The 12,208-nt window shown below is 37.0% G+C and overlaps 1 protein-coding gene across 1 annotated transcript in view; it reads right to left on the bottom strand.

Annotated features, from left to right (window-relative positions):
• The window catches only part of LOC116862486 (AT-rich interactive domain-containing protein 4B), a 141,191-nt gene that overhangs the window by 82,250 nt on the left and 46,733 nt on the right, over positions 1-12,208 (bottom strand). The window contains exons 3-4 of the mRNA XM_032849790.1: positions 3,443-3,553; positions 686-751 (exon numbers count right to left, since the gene is read on the bottom strand). Of these exons, the coding sequence (XP_032705681.1) occupies positions 686-751; positions 3,443-3,553 (177 nt within the window). The remainder of the gene's footprint in view (positions 1-685; positions 752-3,442; positions 3,554-12,208) is intronic.

The following is a 12,208-nucleotide window of genomic DNA, read 5'->3' as shown; positions in this document are numbered from 1 at the left end:
CCAGGGAGGAGAAATGAATGCAAATAAATAAAACTATCTGTATGTAACAAGCTTAACACTTTGTCTGATAACCCTTAAAAAAATTCATTTGCCTGTAGCTGTTTCAACAAATTAGCACTCTAAAAGCTCTTTGGGGCTCTTAGCTGGCTCAGTCAGTTAAGCGTCTGCCTTCAGCTCAGGGCATGATCTCAGGGTCTGGGGATCAAGCCCCATGTTGGGCTCCCTGCTCAGAGAGGAGTCTGCTTCTCCCTGTCCCTCTGCCCTTCCCCATGCTCTTTCTCTCTCAAATAAATAAATAAAATCTTAAAATAAAAAAATAAATAGAAGCCCTGAGGTTCTTAACATGTTGGACTTTTCCCTCACTTTTCACATTGTCACAGAACCTCCATCACTTAATCCCTAATTCATCACCCATTAATTCTGGAAGTACAAAATGATAAAAAGGAAACAGATAGTAAATAAAAAGCAGTCAATGCTTCCTTGATGTTTACTTCATTTCTAAACACAGGTTCTCTTATAACATCAAGTTTCACTGAACATTCTATTGTTTTCTACTGGCCTATTTAGAGAGAACTATGTTTATCAACTCAAAAACAGCCAATGATTAAAAAGAAATGACCACGTATAATTTTTAATGTCTCCCATTGAAGCATTAGAATTAATAATGAATAAATAAATGAATTACCTTTAGTGGGCCCTTTATGTGGTCATCCTGAACTTCCACTGTTGAAGAATCATGCCTAAATGTTACCTAGAGATCACAAATATAATTAGCAACAAGCCCACACACACACACACACACACACACACACACAAAATCAAGTGACACAAGTTCATCAACGAATGAATTTGTTCTCATTACAAGTAATCTAACACAGCTGTCTGGTATATATAACTCTCAATCCCTAACCAGATTAACGGAAAATTTTATTATTTTAGACAGACAACTTTCCAGAATACATCAGCTGGTGTTTCATATATTAGACTTTATTCAATACTATTAGCTATTACCTTAGTAGTATAATTTCCTTTCCTAAAAAAAAGAGGAGAGGGAAAAACAGGTGGAGACCTTAGGCTATTAGGTCCTCTATCATTCTCGGAAGACCTAGTTTAATAATAAGCTGTAGCTTATTTAGCAGCAACATTTACTGAGAGCTAAGCATCAGGCTCAAGCATTAAACACATAATCTTTACAACAACCTTATTAGGCAGGTATGATGGTTCCCACTTTGTTGATAAGAAAACTGAGGAGCAGAAAGAATAAGTAACTGGTCCAAGATCACAGAACTGGTACACAGTAGAACTGAGACTCAAACTTAAGCGGTCAAGCTCCCGAAGTTTACTGTACTCTGTATCAGTACAGGAAGCAGAGAAAGGGAAACCAGATGTGAGGAGATTACGTAAAAACAAAGGTTCAAAGTTTAAATATTTTGCATTAGTTGGTGAAAATAAGACAGCTTCAAGTATTCAGGGTAAGAAAGCTGTTTTCCCTACACAAAGCAACTGCTCTTACAGGGACTCAACCATCAACATGGTCTTACCAGACGTCTGCGGTCCATCTACGGAATGTGCTCACAAAGAAGTTGTGAAGAGATGTCTTATAGCATCCCAGGCATTTCTGTCTCACGCAAAAGCATTACCATGCTTTATTTAAATTATGTGTTTAGTTATTTCTGTCACTCGCTCAGACTGTAAGCCACTGTAAGCCACTGACAGAGATCAGATTTTAACACTGGAGTTTCAAAACCTAATACAGTACTTAGCACATAGCAAATGTTTGATCAATGAAAACTGATGAGGAAGAAGTAGATCAACAAACTGTTGAAAATGTATGAACTTTATTTGAATCATAAATCAGAAGTATACCACTGTATCTGTTGAGAAAACAATTAACTTTGAATTACAAACAGATTTTTAGAGCGGCCAAAAAGATTAACAAGTTTTAGGTATCTGTTATGTACAAGGCACAAGGTACTGGTACTCTGTGCTACCAAGAGAAGCAGTAAAGACTAACAGTTCTCTTCCTTTTATTAATAGCAAGAAATGGCAGGAATGATATATGCATTTAGCTGGTTCATTCATTATACAGCAACACCCAGCTGAGACTGCAAGTCAGAGCTAAAATCCAGCCTGTGCTCTGCAAACCAAAGCAGTCCTAGAGTAAAACTGCTCCTGTCCAAAGGGAACACCTTTTTCAAACACTGAAGTCTAACCTGCATGCCAAGCTCTACTAAAGAACCAATCTACCAGGAGGGAAAGCGTTTGTCTGACAGTAAGGTATTGCATGTGCTAGTAGGAGCTCTGTCTGCATTTCCAACATAGTAGTGGCAAAAAAATGAGTGCTCAGGGAACACCAGTGTGTGAAATCAGAACAGGAAATGCCACTGTAAGAATACTGTAAGAGTACCCACAAAAATCAAATCACAGAAGAGTGCACAGGTACCACACGTGTGAAAACTAAAGGCATGGTGTGACCAAGACCAGCCTCCTCCAGTTGATTTAAAGGCCTTAACCACAATGGATCTTAATTAGAAGTGTAAATCAGAATCACAAGAAGCTTTTCTCAACACATCCATGCACACAGAAAGAAGCTAGAATATAGGCACGGAAAAAATTCCAGAAGAGAATCTGAAACTCTCCACTGGACATACACCTCTGGCCTGTTTGACTTGGTGATATTCAAACCAATGTTTTACAGGGTATCTGCTAATCTGCACTATAAATCCTCTGAGGACAAAGATCAGGTCATCCCCATATCCCCAATCTCCTTCCACCTAACAGTACCCTGCACAGTTTACCACTTAGTAAATAATTGACAAATGAATAAATATCTACCTTCAAATATGTCACTTTTCCTATATTTTTCAACACTGATAGTTTACTAAAATGTAAACAATTACATTTCTTTTTCTGTATTATCTAAGACAAAACACAAGTATTTGAGATTTTTTTAAAGAAAGAAGATAGGGGCGCCTGGGTGGCTCAGTGGGTTAAAGCCTCTGCCTTCAGCTCAGGTCATGATCCCAGGGTCCTGGGATCGAGCCCTGCATCAGGCTCTCTGCTCAGCGGGGAACCTGCTTCCTCCTCTCTCTCTGCCTGCCTCTCTGCCTACTTGTGATCTCTATCTGTCAAATAAAAATTTGAAAAAAAAAAAAAATTAAACTACATGATTTCTAAGGTCCTTCCCAGCTCTAAAAGGCTAACAACACAAACAGTACAAAGTCTGTCTATACTGAAAGGTCATTCAAAATATCAATCTGTAATAATCTAACTTCATCCTAATTAGAATACTTTAAAATCCCAAATAATGTTTTGTTTTCAAGTATTTGACAACCCTTATATAGAAACTAAACCCATCTTGCAGAAAAAAGTCTTAAATACACACACCAAAAAAAAGTTTAAATATCAAATACTGAACGTATAAAATCTACATATACTGTACCTTGACTTTGACAAGTCTTTTCGCTGTCTTGATCTTAGCTTCACAAAAGGCTCCTCTGTATTTAGCACTCACATCAGTGCCCACTGTCAAATAGGGAGGCTCATCAAGGGCCTAAAATGCAAACAAATACAATTAGATTTAAAGTCTCTTAATTCTTTAGCACAATTATACTTTGGACTGGCAGATCTAGTCCTATGATAGCTATAAAAGTTGTAGTAATTGAATGTATTTGTTAACAAGAACCATCCATAAAATAACTTAAAAACAAGTAAAGGGGCGCCTGGGTGGCTCAGTGGGTTAAGCCTCTGCCTTTGACTCAGGTCATGATCCCAGGGTCCTGGGATTAAGACCCGCATCAGGCTCTGCTCAGCGGGGAGCCTGCTTCCCTCCCCATCTCCGCCTGCCTCTCTGCCTACTTGTGATCTATCTCTCTCTCTCTTTCTCAAATAAATAAATAAATAAATAGAATCTTTAAAAAAAAAAAAGATTCCCATGCTAATTGCAGACCATGTTAAAAAAAGAAAACAAAAACAAGTAAAATCTATGTATCAAAAAAATCTACTTTAGATGTATATCATACAAAATAAAAATGAATCTTTTTTTCTATATAGAATACATATAGCCCATGATATGAATAAGCTTAATCACAAGTTTATCATTCTATCCACCCTTCCATCTATCCAATCATTCAAGTATTTACTTACTCTATGACCATCTAAAGAGAAAGCAGATCCTTAAAAGCCTCAAAATTTTAGGCTACATCTTAAGAAGCCACCCAGATTCCGAATAGCTTTGTCATATCCCTACCTAGACAATTCAAAGGCAGAATAGGAGAGGTGGGAAGAATTACCATCTATTTCAAACAAATGGAGAAAACTATAAGAAGAAATCCAATCTGGGAAATCGTAAATACTTTGGGATGAGTTCACTACTTATTTACCCTTACATGTTAAATATTTTAAGTTTCCTCACTTGTGATTCTATTTTTTTTATTGTGTGTGTGATTTAGTTTTTTTAACAGTCCTAATCTAGCTGCTCTCTTTACAATCATGTACATTTCTGTATAAGATCTATAATTTTAAGGAGTTCTGCTTATATTAATCAATGCATAATCAAAGAAAGTTTATGTAACTTTTTGCAATGTGTTTTACAAGAAGCACTAATATCCTGAGATGCTCCACCAAAAAGAAAAGGAGGAGAAAGTTTGGGAAAATCAGTTTATTGAATGAACCCCCCTACTCTGCCTCATTGTCCAAAGAAACCCTTTTTTCTATTAACATCAATTAACATCTTGTAGAAATTTTATAGACCAGCAGGAAAAATGCTGTTAATATAGCAGTGAGTGATGAAAATACAGATTTCATTTGGATGGATCTTAAATTAATCCCAACAGTTGTGGATAATACACATAAGGAGTGATCTATCAAAAAAAAAAAAAAGATATATAGTCTAATGACATACCAAAAGTATTATAATCAAATAATTGTAACTTTTTTTTTAAAGGTGGGAGGTAGCCCATAAACCAAGACAAAGTTACTACAACTAAAAATATCAGGGTGAACTTCTTAATAGCCATTTGTTTCACATTCTATTTATTTCATGAAAAGTATTTTTTAAAATAACACAAAATGTATCAAGTATATGGATTTTAAAATCTACATGGGGGGGGAGGGGGCGAGCTGGCCCAGTCAGTAAAGCATAGGACTCTTGATCTTGGGGCTGTGAGTTCTAGTCCCATGTTGGACATAGTTAATAATTTAAAAAAAAAAAAAAAAAAAGTAAAAATGTAAAAAAAAAAAAATCTACCTAGGAACACACTTTTATTTCAATTCATTTATGTCATAACACAAGTATACCCTCACAGAAAGACAATAACTTCTGAATTACTACCACTAAAATTTGTTGATATCATTGACTACACTTTGATAACTTTGTACTGCTCTTGCATCTAAAATTTAAAAATGTATTTTTCTACTTTACCTACTTGCCTTAAGCCTCATAAAATACCATTTTCCTTGGTAAAATTCTTGGTTAAATTCCAGACAAGCTAGTGGCTTTACTATACAAAGAATATGAAACGGACACACAACACTTTGACCAGAAATTTTAAGAAAATTTCAGGAACACATCAATTCCCTTTGTGGTTCAACTGGTATTGTGTGTTACTGCTACAAAAGCAAATGGTGGGGCTGTCTTCATGACTATTAAACATTACTCTCTACAACTTGCAAACCTCTTCCATTAATACATCCTGCCTTATTTGCCAGTAAATTTTATTTTCATAGACAAACAGTATACTTAAAATAAAGGAATACTGATGAGGAACAAGAAACTGTGAAACGCAGGAAAAAAACAAGAAAACTAAAGTTGAACATTTATGCCTACTCAAACAAATGTTTAAGAAGTGATACTTTTTTTTAGATATTTTTATTAAAGAGTACTGTGAACAAAAAAGGGAATAGAAGAGTAATATATTTAGACTACTTATATACAGAAAACCACTTACGTATTCTTTTCATCAATATTCACACCAAACCCTGGCAATATGCCAATGATAGCAATCTGTCAATATATTTATTGAGATTTATTCAACTTAAATTTGAAAGAGATTTTTCCCCAAAACCAAGCCTATCTCACATCCTTACCAACATAAAAATCCATGCTAACAGAAAAGAGTAATAATTACCTCAAATATTGTGGTGGCAAATTATTATTCTGAAGGGTGTATTTCCCTTCCTTCAAGCTAGAACACATGAAAAGGAATTAGCAAAACACATAAAGAAAATGTCTATTATAAAAATACTTGAGAAGGGAAACCAAAATCTAATAAACACCTGCTAAACTGAAACACATTGTTAGAACAGTGTTAATCTGTTAAAGGCAACACCTGGAAAGCAAAGATCTATGGTCTGATCTTACTTTTCTGCCTCTATTATTTTGTTTTTTATCATCTTAGGTAAGTAACTTTTCTGTTCCTGAATTCTCATTATTAGATGAACGTAAGAATTTGAATTCTGTATACCTCTGTCTAATGAGTGTGTTTCTCAAAGTATAGGGGTTACAGAGAAGGTCAAAATGGGACAAGGAGAAACATAATCATCTAGAAGTGAAACTATGCTAACCAAAATATGAATGAGAATTTCTACAGAAAAACAAATGAAATCCATAATGTACCTACATGGTCAGATTTGTGTACATAATTTTAGCAGAGCATAAATTATTGTATCATTAGTAAAACATAAGGTAATAAAGCAGACCAACAGCACAGGCAGAAAAGACAAGGTCCTTACCCCAGCTCTATTCTTTACACTAACTAGATGAGTTTTGGAGGTTACTAAGCCTCTCTAACCTTCAGTTTCCATATTAGGAAAACATGGTCAATATTAAAAAGCACTCAATTATGATGCCTCAAGTATTTAGCTATTAACAATTACTTTTACTATTAGGAAACACTCAAGGTGAGCAAACAAGTCATTAAACCAATGAAAATTCAGATTTGACATCCCCTCCTTTTTTTTTTTTTTTTAAGATTTTATTTATTTGAGAGAGAGAGAGAGAGAACAGGTGCTCACACAAGGAAATAGGCCAAGGGAGACAGAATATCTCAAGCGAACTTCAAAGAGAGAGCAGAACCCGACATGGGACCCGATCCCATGACCCTGCAATCATGGCCTAAGCTGAAATCAAGAATGCTTTGCTTATTAACCAACTGAGCCACCCAAGTGCCCTGATGAACCATCATTTAAAATGAGGTATTCCGGGCGCCTGGGTGGCTCAGATCATGATCCCCAGGGTCCTGGGATCCAGCCCCACATCACATGGCTCCCTGCTCAGCAGGAAGCCGGCTTTTGCCTCTCCCACTCCCCAGGCTTGTGTTCCTCGCTCGCTGTCTCTCTCTCTGACAAACAAATAAATAAAAATCTTTAAAAATTTTTTTTTTAAATAAGATGAGGTTTTGCCTCTAGCATTTTAAAAGAAAAAAAGTAGGTACCTGGGTGGTTCTGTCAGTTTAGCTTTCTCTAGAAATGCAAAAATAATCATATATTTATGTTATATATATATAAAATATATACACAATGAAGATAGGAATAACTGCTAAAAAGGGATTAACCAATGGGAAAGAGAATGGAATGGAGGGATACGTATATAAAAACATTTCATTCAAAATAAGTCTTCCTGTTCTTTATTTTTTAATTTTTAGAGAGAGAGAGAGAACGTGTGCACGGAGGGGGAGAGAGACTCTAAGCAGGCTCCATGCTCAGCACAGAGTCTGAGGCAGCAGGGCTCAATCTCATGACCCCGAGATCATGACCTAAGCCGAAATCAGGAAATGGATGGCAACTGAGCCACCCAGGCGTCCCAGTCTTCCTGTCTTTTTAAAAAAAAAAAAAAAAAGGCTTCTTTTTGTTTGTTACAAGTGGTATGTATTCTTTGCATTTTAAGATGTATACTGGGTTGGGGAGGCACACCTGGGTGGCTCAGTCTGCCTTTGGCTCAGATCATGATCTTGGAGTCCTAAGATGGAGCCCTGAATCAGGCTCCCTACTTAGTGGGGAGCCTGTTTCTCCCTCTCCCCCTGCTTGTGCTCTCTCACTTTCTTGCTCACTCTCTCTCAAATAAATAAAATCTTAAAAAAAAAAAAAAGATTTCCTCTCCCACTCCCTCGGCTCCCCTCTCCTCCCCCTTATGTGCATGCACTCTAAGATAATAAAAATGGGGCGCCTGGGTGGCTGAGTGGGTTAAAGCCTCTGCCTTCAGCTCAGGTCATGATCTCGGGGTCCTGGGATCAAGCCCCGCATCGGGCTCTCCGCTTGGCGGGGAGCCTGCTTCCCCCTCTCTCTTTGCCTGCCTCTCTGCCTACTGTGATCTCTCTCTCTGTGTCAAATAAATAAAATCTTTAAAAAAAAAAAAGAAAGAAAAGAAAAGAAAAATGAGTAAAAATAAAACATATACTAAGGAACACTTCAAACATACATAAAAGAAGATGGGACTCTATAATAAATCCCCCATAAACTCATAGTCTGGGTCCTACAATTATCAACACAATTTTGTCTCATCTATACTCCTACTCATCCCTCCTAAACAATGATTATTTTGAAAGAAATCCAGATATTACATCACTTCATGAGAAGAGTAAAGAGTATTATAATCTAAAGGGAAAAAAAAAAGTATTCTAATCTGTAGTAATTGGGATTATGAGTTATTTTTATTTTTCTTATTACTTTTCTATACTCTCTAATATATTTAGAATGAGTATATGAATGAGAGTCAGTACAATATAGTAAATTAAGAGCACTGGCTCTTGATTTAGATGCTTGGGTTCAAATCTACCACTTAGTAGCTAGATGACCTTGGGCTAACACCTCTGTACCTCAGGATAAAAGAGTGACTATCTCAAAGGGATGAAACGTGAAATGCTACCTGTAAAGTGCTTGGAACATGGCTCAGCATACACTGCCAAATGGACTGTTACTATTACTTAATAATTTGGAGGAAACGTGTCATTAAAAAATTTTTCAAGTCCTACACAAAAGAGATTCCACACAAATAGAAGAGATGCCAGTGTAACTGTGCATAATACAGAGGCTGAGGAGGATGTATTTAAATATTATCCCCCTCATTCAATTCAGAAATAAAGTAATCCTGTTGAATCTAATAGCAACAGAGGTTAAAGTGTTTGTGGTGTTGCTCCATTATGAAGTACATCACAACCCTTTAGTACAGTGGAAAGAAAACCAAGACTATATACCTATTCTAGGGCTCCTGGCCTTTGGTGCAAGAGATATACAAAAAATTATTCAGCTGGTTCATTAAATTACCTGGACCAACACTGACCCTGTTAGACACACATGTCTTTAAAGCAGAAAAAACTCTTAGCTTCTCTTTTTGCTCTGCTTCTCTGATTTTGGTCAATAATATGTACCATCTCAGAGGCTAAAATAAAATGTTATTATGCAGCACCTCCATGCCAAAAAGGAAATTAAACTACTAAATTACCATCCCTTTGTTTAGCAAACAGAACAGTTTTCTAGTTGTCAAGGCAACGGCTACCTCACAGTTATCCAGCATTGCTTAAACAATTATTTTTCTAGTCAATCTACCAAATGCCCTAACTGGCACCTAAAAACCATTGAATTCTATGGGAACACTCAAAAGCATAAGAGATTTTTAGATTAGCTATTGGTGGGTAATAATCCTTTAAGAAGCCAAAATGCCAGTGAAACATACAAGTGTCCAAAGGAATCAACAGTGATTTCTAATGTGCCTTGGGCTGCAGCATATCAAATATTTGAAGTAAGCTTCAGAAAGACAATAGTTCAATCAGTTCTCCAAATGGCTGACTAATGTTGACACTGCCTAGGAAATATTCAGTTATTCAAGATCTATTTTTTAAAAAACAAAATATGTCTAATGACATTTTATTGAGGTAGTTTCTTCAGAAGGGTAAGCATTCAAACTGGTTGCGGCAGTGCCAATGCAGCCAGGAGAAACAGAGAACAAGAGTATTAAATTTGATGCTAAAACCCTCAGTAAATAAATGTACTTAAACACATAGTGTAACAATAAATCTAGGAAAACGACCTTTTGTATAGGACAATCTCAAAGAGACATTAAAACAATAGTGGAAATAATTCTAACAGATGAATGAATGAAAAAATAAACCTATATGCCAAAGGGTATGTCATTTAAAAATGAAAATGCACAATTTCTTAGAACATTAAAAAAACTAAGTACATTGAAGAAATAAAGAAAACTGTGTAATCTAAATCTAACTTTAAAATCTTCTCTGGGACCATTTCCTTTCTTCCTTTTCATGGGTACTAAGGACATGGGGTAGTAGTGAGGCGTAAGGGTTGGGACACAGAGGGACAGGACAGATGCTGACTGTACAAGGTAACGAGGAGGCGGCTGTTGAGAATCACATGGAAGCAGAGGCTGACCCTGTAGCTAAGGACATGGTGGGAGCTGAGCAGCGACAAGAAATGAGCAGCATAATTAAATTTGTTACACTCACCAAATAAGTAAACTGACTGATCAAATAAGTAAATATACTGAGGATAGTGGGGCCATATTTCTCACTGCCAAAGATATTTAAAAGGAAGGAAGGGGAAAGGCCAAAAAGAAGACTAAGGTGGGGTGCCTGGGTATGAAGTTGTTTTAAGTGTCAGACTCTTGGTTTCAGCTCAGGTTGTGATCTCAGAGGTCGTGAGACCCAGTCCTGCGTCGGACTCTGTGCTGGAAGGGGAGCGTGCTTAAGATTCATTGTCTCTGGGGCGCCTGGGTGGCTCAGTCAGTTAAGCATCTGCCTTTGGCTCAGGTCATGATCCCAGGGTGCTGGGATCGAGCCCTGCATCAAGCTCTTTACTCAGTAGGGAGCCTGCTTCTCCCTCTTCCTCTGCCTGCTGCCCCCCTTGCTTGTGCTCTCTCTCTGTCAAAGAAATAAAATCTAAAAAAAAAAAAAAAAAAAAAAAAAGGAGAAATCTAAGGTATTGGCCTGGAATTAGAAATATGAATTCATGGAGTGCCTGGGTGGCTCAGTTGGTTAAAAGCATCTGCCTTCGGCTCAGGTCATGATCCCAGGTCCTAAGATGGAGTACCACATCAGGCTCCCTGCTCAGTGGGGAATCTGCTTCTCCCTCCTCCCTCTGCCCCTCCCCCGGCTTGTGCTCTCTCTCAAATAAAATCTTAAAAAAAAAAAAAAGAAATATGAATTCTTGATTACTTAATATATACACACCGAAAAATGAACAGTTACAGATGTGTGTATATATATGCGTGTATGTGCACATAAATACGTACATATATTTTCCTAATTCTGTCCACCTAGAAGGCCCAATAGCAACTGACAGCCCAGTAACAAAAAGACATACCAAAGGCCCATCTCTTGATTTCTAAATCCTATCCTACTTTAAAAGAAACCAAAGATCTTCGGAGAAATGGCTGACTTTGAAGTTGGGCACGGAAACTACAAGAAGAATCTGAAACATCTTGAGCCAGAGAGTAAGGAAATGTTCAACAAATGATGGGAGATATTTCAAAGAGAGACAGGAGCCAACTGAAGGGGCTCCTACTGGTCAAATGGGGGAAACTTTGGGCATCGAAATAAAACTGGTTATCCTTGACAGGCATGTATATGTATGTCAAAACTGACTAACTTAAGATGTATATATTCCACCGTAAGTAAATTATACCTCAGTTTAAAAACTTAACAACAAATTACAACCCACTCATTAAAACTGGCATCCATGAATCCATACTGGCAAGTGAATGAGCGATGAATAAATAAGTAAATGCAGAAAAGAGAAAAATGTTAATAAATGTAGCAGGAATGATAGGAATAGAGGAGCATCTTTTGCAGCCATCTTAAAGGGAATAGATTCATAGTGTTGTCTATAGATGCTGAACGGATGGGAGCGGAGGTCTGATGAACAGTGTAGTGGTATAATCCTGGAATATTACCCACCAGTGGTGCAATGATGGAATATACTGAAAACAAAAGAGCAACTTTCTGTGTGGCACTTGACAATGAGAAAAACCAGACCCAGGTTGAAGAAGTTATCCTACAGAATTCCTTATTCCTGTATTCCTTAAAACCCAAAAGAATATGAAACATAGGGAAAACCAGGAAACAGTTTTAGACTGAAGTAGTCTGAAGAGATTTGACAGTCAAATGCAACATGAATTCCTGGATAAAGCATGGACCAAAAAGGAAAAACAGACATTCTTAGGAGAGATGGCAAAATCTGAAAGGGATCTGTGGACAGG

The sequence above is a fragment of the Lontra canadensis genome, unplaced genomic scaffold (assembly GCF_010015895.1).
Source record: "Lontra canadensis isolate GAN:19392208 unplaced genomic scaffold, GSC_riverotter_1.0 scaffold248, whole genome shotgun sequence".
Classification (NCBI taxonomy): domain Eukaryota; kingdom Metazoa; phylum Chordata; class Mammalia; order Carnivora; family Mustelidae; genus Lontra; species Lontra canadensis.
This window is presented reverse-complemented; position numbering and strand designations above follow the sequence as displayed.